At 47.9% G+C, this 14,271-nt stretch overlaps 1 protein-coding gene across 1 annotated transcript; it reads left to right on the top strand.

Annotated features, from left to right (window-relative positions):
- Positions 1–7,158: 7,158 nt before the first annotated feature.
- CTSG (cathepsin G) lies at positions 7,159–9,910 on the top strand. The gene is made up of 5 exons (XM_008708815.2): positions 7,159–7,297; positions 8,089–8,236; positions 8,665–8,800; positions 8,987–9,241; positions 9,670–9,910. The coding sequence occupies exons 1-5, from the start codon at positions 7,243–7,245 to the stop codon at positions 9,829–9,831; spliced, it is 756 nt and encodes a 251-aa protein (XP_008707037.1). The 5' UTR covers positions 7,159–7,242; the 3' UTR covers positions 9,832–9,910.
- Positions 9,911–14,271: the final 4,361 nt, after the last annotated feature.

Below are 14,271 nucleotides of genomic sequence, written 5' to 3'. Positions count from 1 at the left end.
GGAGTGGGAGAGGAAGAAGCAGGCTCCTAGCAGAGGAGCCTGATGTGGGGCTCGATCCTAGAACGCTGGGATCACGCCCTGAGCCGAAGGCAGATGCTTAACTGCTGTGCCACTCAGGCGCCCCAATATTTATTTATTTTAGAGAGAGAGCACACACACATGTGAGAGTGGAGTGGGGAGGACAGGGAGAGAGGGCGAGAATCTCAAGCAGACTCCCCGCTGAGCTCGGACCCTGAGATCATGACCTGAGCCGAAATCAAGAGTCAGACGCTTAACTGCCTGAGCCCCCCCAGGTGCCCCAGAGCCCTCGATCCTTCAAACAGCACCACTAGCGAGTTGGAGGTGACAGAACACAATAAACTCACAATAGCTGGACAACTGGCCTAACACTGACTCAGGTGGGACCCACATCAAAAAGAGAATTTCCCTGAAAAGGATAACAAATAAATCACATGAATGTGAAAAAGCAAAATCCAGCACATTGAAAAATAAGGTGAAAAGCACATAAAAGCCACTTTCCCACATGCGACTGTGCCTCCGCCCGTCTGCCAAGCGTGCCCTGGAGCTCCCAGCACCAGCAACATCACAGGTGAGATTAAGGCAGGTGCGCGTGTGGAGCTGAGCAAGCGGACAGTAGGAGCTGCACACGCCGGGGGGCAGCTTCGGGCCCAGCAGGAGAAACAGCACCCTTAGGAGAAGCCACCACACCGAAGAATTGTAGAGACCTCGGAAAGGCACCGTGAAGAGCTCCACGGAGCTCCAGGGTGTAAGCCTGAGCCGGCGGCAGAGTGGCCAAGGACCTCCAGCGCCAGGGGCGGACGTGTGTGGCCTTGAGAGACAGAGCCTGATGGGTCGGTGTTCGCCTCACACCTGATGGATGCACTTGACCGAGTATGATACACATTAGGAAGAAACACTATCACCCTACAAGGACCGTAGCAGCATCGAAAGACGGGGCTGCTGTCGATATTCCCTTAAAATGATGTCTAAGTCAGTTCGCACCTGTTTCTCTCTCTTGATTTTGTGATTTTTGTTTCTAGAACTTCGTCCTATATAAGGTTTAAAGTGTGTGTGTGTGTGTGTGTGTGTGTGTGTGTGTGTGTGTGTGTTTGTGTGTGTGCACCCACGCATGCAGGGAGGTTATTCAAAAGGTGTTCATTCATCACACCACTCTTTAACGATAGACCTCAGACTGGAATCAGTATTAATGTCCAAAATAGGGAAATTGTGAGGGACGCCTGGGGGCTCAGTCGGTGAAGCAGCTGCCTTCGGCTCGGGTCATGATCCCAGGGTCCTAGGATCGAGTCCTGCATCAGGCTCCCTGCTCAGTGGGGAGTCTGCTTCTCCCTCTGCCTGCCCCTCCCCCTGCTCGCACGCGCGCTCTCTCTCTCCCTCTCTCTCTCTGACAAACACATAAATAAAATCTTAAAAAAAAACTAGGGAAATGGTGAAATATGGCACACTGACATGAATGTGCTATACAGCCGTTGACATCTACGTTATCCACCGCTCTAGAAAACTAGGCTAAGGAAACGAAAGAAAGCAAACTAAGCTTGGAACATTAATAGGCAAGTTATTTAAAAAAAAAAAAAGACATTTGGAAAAAGTAAAATCTCATTCATTAATCCAAATCAAAAGATTAATTTTTTGTTTCTCTGAGAAAAATTCACAACTGAGATTCTGTAGGACATGGAGAAGATGGCATTTTCACACTTTTTACACAAAGGTTCTATAAAAAAAAAAAAAAGGAACAAAGGAGTCCTGGACCTACCCATCAACCGCACGGAGAAAACTGGGCAAGGTCATTCCTTATACATTTGTTACACAAGTGAAATCTTAGAAACAACACCAGTGTCCAGGACTAATGCGGGGATTCGTTTTTTTTAAATTATGTACTGCTGAACACTATGGAAACTTTAAAGTTATGAAATAGAATTATATTTTGCCCCGTGGAAGAATGCTCCGAGGTATACTTAAGTCAGAAGTAACTGAGAGCAGTGTATCCTACTCTCAAAAAAAAAAAAAAATCGAATTTTTGCTCACAGGTGTATTTTCCTTTTAGGTTTTTATTATTATTCTTCCTATATATCCATTTTCCTAATGTTTCTGCAACTTTATGTATTATTTAAATAACTTAAAAGCCTGTTTATTAAATACGAATGCGATCTTAAAACAATACTCATTAACAGATATTCACTAACAGAGGGAGATGTGGAGAGGTCCATGTTGGCTAATTTTAAACTGTAGAATTCAAAACCAAATATATTATAATCACACCTCTATAAATATTGAAAAACACCCAGGTGAAAATACATCTGTTAACAGTGGTCAGTTGGGTGGTGGGATTAAGGCTGACATTTTTTTTCTTCCTATTTTTTAATATATTCAATATTTAAATTTTATAATTGAGAAAACAATTTGAGGGCGCCTGGGTGGCTCAGTCGGTTAAGTGTCGGCTTTCCGTTCAGGTCATGATCTCAGAGCCCCAGGATTGAGCTTCACCCCCCACCCCCCCACCACCCGCCTTCCCGAGTCAGGCTCCCTGCTCAGCAGAGTGTCTGCTTCACCCTCCCCCCTTCTCGTGCTCTCCCTCTCATGCTCTCTCTCAAATAAATAAATAAATAAAATCTTTTTTTTTAAACAACAATTTAATTGAAGAAAACATTCCATGTCAGAAAAAGGTAGGCTTGGGGCGCCTGGGTGGCACAGCGGTTAAGCGTCTGCCTTCGGCTCAGGGCGTGATCCCGGCGTTCTGGGATCGAGCCCCACATCAGGGTCCTCCGCTATGAGCCTGCTTCTTCCTCTCCCACTCCCCCTGCTTGTGTTCCCTCTCTCGCTGGCTGTCTCTATCTCTGTCGAATAAATAAGTAAAATCTTTAAAAAAAAAAAAAAAAAGAAAAAGGTAGGCTTGAGACAGCCGGGTGGCTCAGTCGGTTAAGTGTCTGCCAGGTCATGACCCCAGGGTCCTGGGATCCAGTCCCACATCAGGCTTCCTGCTCAGCAGGGAGTCTGCTTCTCCCTCTGCCTGCCATTCTCTCTCTCTCTCTTTCTCTGACAAATAAACAAATCCTTAAAAAAAAGAAAAGAAAAGAAGAAGTTAGGCTTAAGTAAGTTGGTACATGTGTTAGTTAAGATAACACTAAGTGTCCTACCAATAAACTTTAGCAGTTCAGTGACTAACACAATAGAAACCTATTTCTTGCTCACGAACAGTCTAAAGTGAATGTTCCTGGTGAGTAGTGCCCCCTTTTACTCTCGAGTGTCCCAGCTGGGACGATAAATTGCATGCGTGCCCATGATTAAGGAGCCCAGACTCAAGGCTCCTAAAGATGGCTTCCAAGCTCCCGAGTTCATCTGGGTTGAACCAGGTAGGGGAGGAACCTGGCTGGTCAGGCAGGGGAGCAGGTGATAGGCCAGGTCTGGAAGGTACCCACAGCATCTCCGTCACATCCCGTTTGCTACAACAGTCACATAGTCACACCTAATGTCAAGTGAGGCTGCACAACGGCGTGTACCCAGGTGCCCTGGAAGAAAAGGAGATTGTTTGGCTAAACTGCTAGCTCGCCTACCACAATTCCTTATCGTGTTTGCTGTTTATACAGATCGCAGGCCCAAAATTTTGGGCCTGTAAAGTTCTGCCTGTAAAACCAATACATACCCATTTTAGAAAAAATTGGATAATATAAAAGGGAAAATAAGAGTCATAAATTGATTGTTCTGGCTGTTGCTCTTTTTTAAAAGAATTAGTATCAAATTGTATACACCGTTCCACATTCTACTTTTTCCACTTACTATTAGATGATGCAAAGTGCTCCGTGCCATGAAGCAGCCTTCAAAACATGATGCTATTTGATGGCTGGATAGCATTTCACCCCCATGAATATATTAGAATTAAGATTACTGATCTCCCTAATGCTAAGTGAAATAAGTCAAGCAGAGAAAGACAACTATCATATGATTTCTCTCATCTATGGAACATAAGAACTAGGATGATCGGTAGGGGAAGAAAGGGATAAAGAAAGGGAGGGTAATCAGAAGGGGAAATGAAGCATGAGAGACTATGGACTCTGAGAAACAAACTGAGGGCTTCAGAGGGGAGGGGGGTGGGGGAATGGGATAGACCGGTGATGGGTAGTAAGGAGGGCACGTATTGCATGGTGACTGAGTGTTATACGCAACTAATGAATCATCGAACTTTACATCGGAAACCAGGGATGTACTGTATGGTGACTAACATAATATAATAAAAAAACATTAAAAAAAAAAGATTACTGATCTCCTATTGTTGAAGAGCTGGATGGTCTGAGCATTGCGGGAGGAGGGTCTCAGGGAATATGTCCGCCTAGAATTTCCCTTGTCACCCGTTCTTTCCTACTGGAGCAGAGCACAGGCCCGTTCTTGGCAAGAGAGTCTCAGTCCCAGCAGACACGTGTATGTGGGAAGACGACAGTACAGACACCTGCTTCCCCCTCCGCCCCCCGCCCAGCACTGGCACTCCAAACACAATCAGAAGCTCATCAGCGGAAACTTCCCAAGGAGCTTCCAATCTGTCCTTCTAAATGTGATACTGAGGCAGCCCTGAGAATGTCCGGAATGCCTCAGTAGTGCACTGGTCTCCTACGATGCCAAGAGCAACCAGATCGGTTTCTGACCAAAGCAGCATCAAAGGGACAGAGAGGGAAGTGGCCGGGCCTCAGCAGGCAACTGCCTGCCCAGCGGTTTTGCATTTTAGCAGTATACAGGGCCTGGGAGGAGATGGGAAACATCCTACTTTAATGTCCCAACATCCCAGAGGAGAAAACTATTGTAACTGACGGAAATGTAATAAAACAGTCAAAAGTAGATGTAACCAGCTATGAATATTGTGAAATGGATCACAGTCTTCCTTGTTCCAATACCACAATTTTTATTAAAATAGAAAATACAAACATTAAAAACATATGTGCCCCTCTTTAGTCTCCCACATTCCACTCTCTACCCAAATGTTCTGTCTAATCCCCAACCCTGGCAAACAGACTTTTAAAGAATTTTTATTGCAAAATATACACCCATGAAAAGTACCCAAAACTTAAACAACAATGGCCAAATTTCAGAATCCCCCCCCCAAGTGTCTCTTCCCGGTAAAAAATGCCCTCTCTGCCCTCCAACCCCAGAATGAACTTACCATTGTGACTTTTTTAAAAAGATTTATTTATTTTTGAGAGAGAGAGAGCACATGCATGTGGCAGGGAGGGGCAGAGAGAGGGAGACAGAAACTTTAGCAGACTGGCTGCTGAGCCCCTCCACCCCACCCCCCCAAATAAATAAATAAAATCTTTAAAAAAGAAGTTCGACTAATGGTTTTAAAACAAAGTGTTGAGGGGCACCTGGGTGGCTCAGTCGTTAAGCGTCTGCCTTCAGCTCAGGGCATGATCCCAGAGTCCTGGGATCGAGCCCCGCATCAGGCTCCTCCGCTGGGAGCCTGCTTCTTCCTCTCCCACTCCCCCTGCCTGTGTTCCCTCTCTCGCTGGCTGTCTCTCTCTCTGTCAAATACATAAATAAAATCTTCTTAAAAAATTTAAAAAAATAAAGTGTTGAAAAAGTTAATAGATTAATAAATTAAAATTACCCTTAATGCTAAGGCACTAATAAAGCCATTATAATGTTTTCTCTTTTTTCTGCATATTACTTTTCAGATGCATAAAGAAATTTCATGAGGTTGCAATCATTAAGCAGGTATCACAGAGGAATTAAGTCCTTTGCAGCCGTGAAAATCAGGTATATTTATATGCAAGGAGAGGATCCTTCATTTCCGTAAGATTTTCAAGTGGGGCTCTCACATCCATAAAAGTTTAAGAATTGTATTAATTTTGGGGGCGCCTGGGTGGCACAGCGGTTAAGCATCTGCCTTCGGCTCAGGGCGTGATCCCGGCATTATGGGATCGAGCCCCACATCAGGCTCTTCCACTAGGAGCCTGCTTCTTCCTCTCCCACTCCCCCTGCTTGTGTTCCCTCTCTCGCTGCCTGTCTCTCTCTGTCAAATAAATAAATAAAATCTTTAAAAAAAAAAAGAATTGTATTAATTTTTAATTCTGACACTTTTGCAAAAATTATACCGTGTTACAGTGTTTATCTGTGCACCCACAGAGTCTTCTAAGTATCTGTGAGGGTGTCTGTGTTACTCTGCAGTGATCCGCGAGGCCTGACTCTCGCTGCGGAGTGCGTGTACTTTCTGTATTACAGGCCGTTCTTTTGGGATTCCAGAGAGCACAGCCAGCATGCCTTCCCTCCCCTGAAGTCCCTGGGGCAGAGAATGGGGATTAGGTGAATTGGACTCATATCACGGATGAAAAGGATCTAGTTGCTTTTCTTTCAGCCAGGGTCTTTTCTGTGTGCAGGGAACCTTCTGGGACACAAAAGCGCTCACCTTGAGTAGGAAGCAGGAAAATAGAAATCTTCAACTGGGTCATAATTTTCACTGAGAGTTTGTTGGGGCTCAAGTGTCCTGAGAAAGTAATTATCAGTGGCACAGTCTTGTTCTCCCCTTTTCCTTCCCTGGGAGTGCCCTGCACCCACTCAGGAGAGCTACTCAACCTGCCTTGCCAACTTCTAGAAAGAATTGGGAGCAGCAAAGGTATCCACAGGGGGTCCAGGGGCCAAAGGGTAAAGACAGGCAGGCTTCCTCCTCCTCCCTCTTCTGCCTCCTCTGACTTATTCCTGGTGTCCTCACCACAGCCCACCACCACCCCACCCCCGTCTTTCATTCCCCCATGTCCACACCTTACTATGGTATAAATTAAATAAGCAATCTAGGAAATGTGCGTTTGGAGGAACCCTGAAGTTCCAAAGGACTGAGGCCCTAACCCTGGAGAGGCTGGACATGGTGGAGAGAGGCAGCTACCAGCTTTCACGCATTGTTGGGATATTATTGAATTTGGTGGGCTTAGGGTTCTGGGACATGGCGCCCCAAGCCCCCTTCCTCGTTGCCCCAGGTTCCCATTTGTGCAGCCAGCACTGACTCAGCTGCTGTGCGGACGCCTGCGGTGTTGGCTGGGACCACTCTCTTCCCCCCAGATCACTGGCAGTTGGTGGGCAAGCCTCCTGGGCAGCCTTGGGTGATGAAACCTATCACACCAGCAGGAGAATGGAACTGTTCTCGAGCCCCCTCCTGCCCCCCAGACTTCCTTCCTCTCTCTCGGGGGGCTACAAGTCAGGCAGGAGAGAGCACCTACAGCACCTGACTGGGGCAGGCTTCCCGAGAAGATGCCGCTGCTCCTGCTCCTGATGGCCTTTCTCCTACCCCCTGGGGCTGGGGCAGGTGAGTGACCGTCCCCAACCTCAGGCCCGACCCCTCTCCTAGACCCTGGAGCCAGACTGCCTAGACACCTCCTAACTCTGTATCGTTGGGCAAGTTATTTGAATTCACAGCCCCTCGAATTCCTCATTTATAATAATTAGGAACGATACCCATGCAGACCTCCTCGAGTTCTAGGAGACTTGAGTTAGTGTACATAAAACTCTTGGAATCGCCCCAGCACGCAGTACGTGTGATATCAGTGTGCTCTCTAAATTCATCCTGCTGCCCAGGGCTCCGAGCCGAGGCAATAAGAATACGCAGGAACTACCAACAGCTCTTGTCTAGATTCTGAAAATCCAGTCCCATGCTGGTCGTGAGCGGGCCCTGAGCACACCTGGGAGGGACCTGGGAATGTCCCTGAGGAGGAAAGGCCCTGGGGCACTTGGGGCAGCCCTCTCCAGAGGGCTCCGGATTTGCCACCCAGCCGCAGACCATCTCTCCTCAGGGTGGGGGCCTGAAGCTGACCCCGCCTGGAGCTGACCCCTCCCCCTCCCCCGGGGCTGGGGCTGCTCTCCGGGGAGCTGGGAGGGGGCTGAGGTCTGGGACAGGGAGCCAGCGGTGTTTCCGGCAGAACCCCGGAGCCCTCTCCCAAAGTGTGGGGCCCTGCACACCCAATTCTCACGGCCAGCTGCTCCTTCCCCTGCATCATCTCTCCCCGCTCCCCATCTGCGAGCCCTTCTGGAGCCTCCAGCCTGGTGCCCACACTGCGGGTTCCGCGAGCGCAGAGATCAGTGCCAAATGCTTCCTTCCAGGGGAGATCATCGGAGGCCGTGAGGCCAGGCCTCATTCCCACCCCTACATGGCATTTCTCCGAATCCAGTCTCCAAATGGGCTCCTAGCCTGCGGGGGCTTCCTGGTGAGAAACGACTTCGTGCTGACGGCAGCGCACTGCTGGGGAAGGTGAGCGGCTCAGGTGCTCCCTGACGGCCAGGACCGCAGCCCCGGGGAGCCGCAGGCCAGGTGTGAAAGCAGGGCTCCAGGAGTGAAAAAGAGACCGGTGGGACTTTGGGGGCGGGGAACAGGCCAGGACGAATGAGGACCAAAAGGGGACATGATCAGAAAAGAGCAGGGGCTGATGAAGGCACCTGCTGGGGTTCAAAATAGGAATTTCAGCTATTTCTCAACTTCTTCCAGGGGAAGCAAAACTCAAAGTCACCGCATCCCACACCACCCCCAGCTCAGGGCTGAGGAGAAGAACAGAGCGCTGGGCCCCTGAACCCCCCTGCCGCTTCAACTCCCTCAGCTGTAGTCTTGCTGCCCGGGGCTGTCCACCTGCCCTGCAGAGCTCCTCAGGCTCAGCGTACCTCTGGGCCACCTCTCCTTTGCAGAACTATCACCGTCATCATGGGGGCCCACAACATCCAGAGGCGGGAAAGGACCCAGCAGCACACGAGGGCGCTCAGAGCCATCCGCCACCCTGGCTATAATCCCCAGACCACCAGGAATGACATCATGTTAGTGCAGGTACGGCCCGCCCCGACCCTCTGACCCTCTAGTTCTCTGCCCCCCCCCAGTCTGCGCCCAGTGCCAGGGGGCCTCGCCATCATGGGATTCGGGGGAGGAAGCAGGGGCAGAGTCCCAGGTGGGGATGGAGCGCAGGCTGAGCTCTCGGCACAGACAGTCCCTGAGTGCCTGCCCTCCTCCTGCCAGCTGGCAAAGAGAATGCGCCGGACGTCAGCTGTGAGGCCAGTGGCTCTGCCTCGGGGCCCGGGCAGGGTGAGACCGGGGAACAGGTGCACTGTGGCGGGCTGGGGCCTGCTGGGCCTGAACAGGAGAACAAACAAACTCCACGAGGTGCAGCTAACCGTGCAGAGGGACTCGAGGTGCTCCAATCGCTTCCGTTTCTACGACAGCCAAACGCAAATTTGTGTGGGAAACCCAGGGCAGAGGAAGTCCGCCTTCATGGTAAGGCCGCGGGCAGCTGCCAGCACTGCCCGACACAGGGGCTGGGGCAGGCTGGGCAGTAGGAACAAGTTCTATCCCCACGGCCACCCCCACCCGCACAGTCTGGTGGGGTCAGAGCAGAGTGAGGTGGGGGCTTTTCCCATCCATCCGGTCCCCAGGGGAACAGGAGGAGGAGCTGGCACACAACATATACACGTGCAGGGCTTTCCTGCCAAAGGGGAAGGTATGCTGACATGGGTTGAGTGACAGACAGTAACTGTAGCCAGGCCTGAAGCCCAGCCATGGAAAGATCCAGAAGGTTGACTTGCATACCTCCACTGCCCTTCCATCTCACCCACCCACCCTTGCTTTCTCTGAGAGCCAGGCCCTAGGGCAGGGGGAGCAGCGGGGAGGCGTGGCTTAGGGTCTTTTTCTCTCCGCGCCCACAGGGCGACTCCGGAGGCCCCCTGGTGTGTAACGGCGTGGCCCAGGGCATTGTCTCCTATGGAGATAGGAGGGGGACTCCTCCAGCAGTCTTCACCAGGGTTAAGAGCTTCATGCCCTGGATCAACAGAACAATGAGACGCTTCAAACAGCCTTGCCAGACCTAGACGGCGCGGTGACTGACTCTGCTCTGGGGTGGCTCCAGGGAGCGTGCCAGAGCCTTAATAAATGTCCATGTCCAGAGTGGAAATAATTGAGCTCGCTTGTGTTCATTAAACACCCTTCGGTACACAACAAACGCATGCCAGAACGGAGTCTGAGCTTCCAGGAAAATGAGGTTCTTCCCCAGGACAAATTAACCCCTCCCACACCACGGTGGGGAGGAGCTTCCTCCCTTCTCCAAGCCATCCAATCCCCCAATTCTCCTCCCCCACCACCTTGGAGAAGGATGGAAAGACACATCTCTGCCCTGGGCAAAGCTCCCTACTCTCCAAGCTACCTGAGAGTCCCCTACTAGGTATTAAGTAGACTAGTACTACTAGGCTACTAGTAGTAGCCTACTACTCTGACACCAAATGCCAGTGCTAGGTGTAGGACAGGCAGACCAAAGGCACAGACTTGAAGTTCCATAGAAAGCTCAATTTAATATTTGATAAAGGTGGCAAATCGCTGGGAAACAATGAACTTTTAATAGATGGTATTAGAACAACTAGATAGTTATTTGGGGGGAAGAAAGATAAAATCGGACCTATTCCTCACACTAAAAGCCAAAATAAACCTCAAATAGGTAAGATAACTAAATGCAAAAAAATCGGCTGCCTCGGTGGCTCAGTCGGTTAAACGTCTGTTTGCAGCGCAGGTCATGATCCCAGAGTGCTGGGATCAAGCACCAAGCCTTCCCCCATCCTTCCCCTATGACCTTCCATTCCCCCCTGGTGCATCCTTGCTCAGCTCCCTGCTTAGCAGAGAATCTGCTTTTCCCTCTCCCTCTCCCCCTCTCCCTATTCCATCTCTCTCTTTCTCTCTCTCATTCTCTGTCTCAAATAAATAAACAAAATCTTTTTTAAAATAAATAAATGCAAAAAAATGAAACCATACATGTACTAGAAAGAAGAAAAAAATAAAGGTTTGCTTGCTTAAAAATAGCTACCAAATACTGACGTTCATGGCATCGCTATTCACAATGGCCAAGAGACCAAACAACCCAAGCGCCTATCCACCGCCAGTGTTCTCGTAAACCCTTAACCACACCAACCCCCACTGAATTACAGACCACTGCTCTCTTTTTCTAATTTTGATACTCTGAGGTTATACAAAGCTCCACACAAAATGTTGACTAAAATAATGACTTGTACCCTAAAAATTAGCCCATGACTATCTCTATCAATATCGTATCCAAATAAAAGATTACTGAAGTCACATAATTTAAACCATACTTTAAACACCTTCTTAAGATAACTGTACAGAATAAGCTGGGAGGGTTTTTTTATGTCCCTCAAAATGCTAATTACTCCTTGCAGTGTGACATTGACCATCTGAACTTTGGCAGTTTCCATAATCTTAAATGGAATAATCACTGAACACATATTTTATCGAGTCTAACTGGCTATATACAAAAATACTTTGGTAAATTTAATCATTATTGGATGGCTATTTTTTTAATCAGAAAATCATTTGCCTGTAATATTCAGCGTAAGCCATGTGTCAACAAAATTTTCATCAACATTACGTCTTTGACAATACTCAGGCACTCTCTGCACTCGCTACCATCTACCCATAGGAATTATCTATTATTTGCCTGCTCTGGGATAACAGTCTCATTATTAAGTGTTTGCGCTGGCAAAGAGAAAGATTACTAGGTGGTGGGGAAGCGGGGAGGGGAGAGCGATAGAAGAGTCCATTCGGCCCTCCCTCTCTGTGATATATACTTAGAGCCCCAGAGCACCACTCTGGACTCAGTGCCAAGGAAACATCAGGGCATGCCCATCTCGCCTCCGTGTCTTTCTCCGCCAGTCAGTACTTCCAAGGCAGCACTTTGCCTCCAGCTGCGCTGTTGGAAAGATTTCTACAGACCTCACAGTGTTCTCAGCCAGAAGACAATTTCCAACATGACCACCCCAGAAGCCAAGCCCCTTCCCCCCTCCACAGGTCCGTACTCTTCCCTATTATGTAAATATCAGCCACAGAACTTTGGTAAAGAAAGCATTTTGCACACTGAAAACTAGTGCAAAAGGACTCAGTTCCTCCCACTTTCTTTCTCCAGGTGCAGACTCTGTGTTACAGGCCCTTCTGACTTGACCAAAAGGTCACAAAACCATGACAAGCTCATACGCAGAAACCTCACCAGGAACTTCTCTCCCAAACCGATAGTTCCGGCAGACTTGCTGCCTACAGAGACTCGGTGCCCCCACGCCCGGGGCAGAACATCAGAGTCAGGAGAAACTAGACACTGGCAATTCACTAACTGTAACTAGACACTAACTATACCAGAGCCACAGAGGAGAGGGCTGGTGACCTTGAGAATGATGTCTGAGTTCGTCTGGGTAAAGGAGGGTGACCCAAGAATAAGTTGGACAGATACAGAAAGTTAGACAGAGAATAGGATATTGAGGGCTGGGGTTCTTCGAGAAGCATCTTCTGTCACCTCTTCAGGGGACCACAGGACAACCCTGACCTTGAGTCAAGAAAGATGCTAGAGAGGGGCGCCTGGGTGGCACAGTCGTTGAGCGTCTGCTTTCGGCTCAGGGCGTGATCCCGGCGTTATGGGATCGAGCCCCACATCAGGCTCCTCCGCTGGGAGCCTGCCTCTTCCTCTCCCACTCCCCCTGCTTGTGTTCCCTCTCTCGCTGGCTGTCTCTATCTCTGTCAAATAAATAAATAAAATCTTAAAAAAAAAAAAGAAAATTGATTGTTTCTCAGAAAAACATAACTCACCAAAACTGAAACAAGAAAATTTGAAAATATAAATAGCCCAATGTCTTAAAGAGATAGAATTAATTTAAAAAATCTTCTCACAGAGGGGGCACCTGGCTGGCAACTCTTGATCTCAGGGTGGTGAGTTTGAGTCCCATGCTGGGTATAGAGATTTACTTTAAAAAATAATAAAATAAAATCTTAAAAAAATAAACAGTAAATAAATAATAAGAATAAAATCTTGGGGGCGCCTGGGTGGCTCAGCCAGTTAAACATCTGCCTTCCACTCAGGTCATGATCCCAAGGTCCTGGGTTTGGAGCCCGCATCAGGCTCCCTGCTCAGTGGGGAATCTACTTCTCCCTCTCCCTCTCCCTCTGCCCCCCCACCCCTGCCAGCTCGTGCTGGTGCTTGTGCACTCTCTCTCTCTTGCTGTCAAATAAATAAATAAAAGCTTTTAAAAATAAAATCTTCTCCCCAAAAAAATTCAGAAGTTAATATAGAAGACTATCTTTACAACTTGCAGGTGGGTAAGAATTTTCTTAAATAAGGCACAAAAACCACTAATCAGGGGCGCCTGGGTGGCACAGCGGTTAAGTGTCTGCCTTCGGCTCAGGGCGTGATCCCGGCATTCTGGGATCGAGCCCCACATCAGGCTCCTCTGCTATGAGCCTGCTTCTTCCTCTCCCGCTCCCCCTGCTTGTGTTCCCTCTCTCGCTGGCTGTCTCTATCTCTGTCGAATAAATAAATAAAATCTTTAAAAAAAAAAAAACACTAATCATAGAGGAAAATATCCTTAAAAAGAATTTTGTTGATGAAAACTTGAGAGGGTGAAAAGTCAAACCACAAAGTGGGAGAAAACATTTGCAATGCATATATCTGACAAAGGACTCATATCCAGAATATATGAAGACACAAAACTTCCACAAATCACGGAGATAAATCCAGGCAATGTAATTTTTTAAAGATTTTATTTTTAAGTAACTCTACACCCAACGTGGGGGTCCAATTCACAGCCCCCAGATCAAGAGTCGCACACTCCTCCTACTGAGCCAGCCAGGCAGCCCCGGGCAATGTAACTTTTTAAAGGAGCAAAATCTCACACGTTTTGCAAAACAGAATATCAAAGTAGCCAATAAGTTTGTAAAACATTTTTCAACAGTTTTAGTCTTCAGAGAAATATAAATTAAAAAACCACAATAAGATACGGATACATGGTGTTCATGGCAGATCTATTGCCAATAGCAAAAACTCTGGAAATTCCAATATCCAGTAGAATGGATATATAAATTGTAGCATAATCGTGAAAGAACACAAATCATACAGGAGAAGGAAGGAACACCATTCCAAACGACCATATGGATGAGTCTTTAAGAACGTAACATTGAATCAAAGAAACCGCACACAAAAGAATACATCCTGGTTGATTCTAATTACATAAAGTTTAAAAACAAATTGGCAAGATTAATGTAAGGTGATGAAAGTCAGGATAGAGGTTAATTTAGAGAAAAGAAAGATAGTGACTGGGAAGAGCAGAGAGGAGCTTCTGGGCTGCAGGCCATGGTCTCTTTTCTGATCTAGGTTGTGGGTTCACGAGTGTGTCACTTTGTGATAGTTTATTGGGAGCATATATATATATATATATTAAAATAGTTGACCTTTTATTTTCACATTTCACAATACAAATGAAAATTGC

This window comes from Ursus maritimus, unplaced genomic scaffold, assembly GCF_017311325.1.
Source record: "Ursus maritimus isolate PB19 unplaced genomic scaffold, ASM1731132v1 scaffold_36, whole genome shotgun sequence".
NCBI classification, from domain to species: domain Eukaryota; kingdom Metazoa; phylum Chordata; class Mammalia; order Carnivora; family Ursidae; genus Ursus; species Ursus maritimus.
This window is presented reverse-complemented; position numbering and strand designations above follow the sequence as displayed.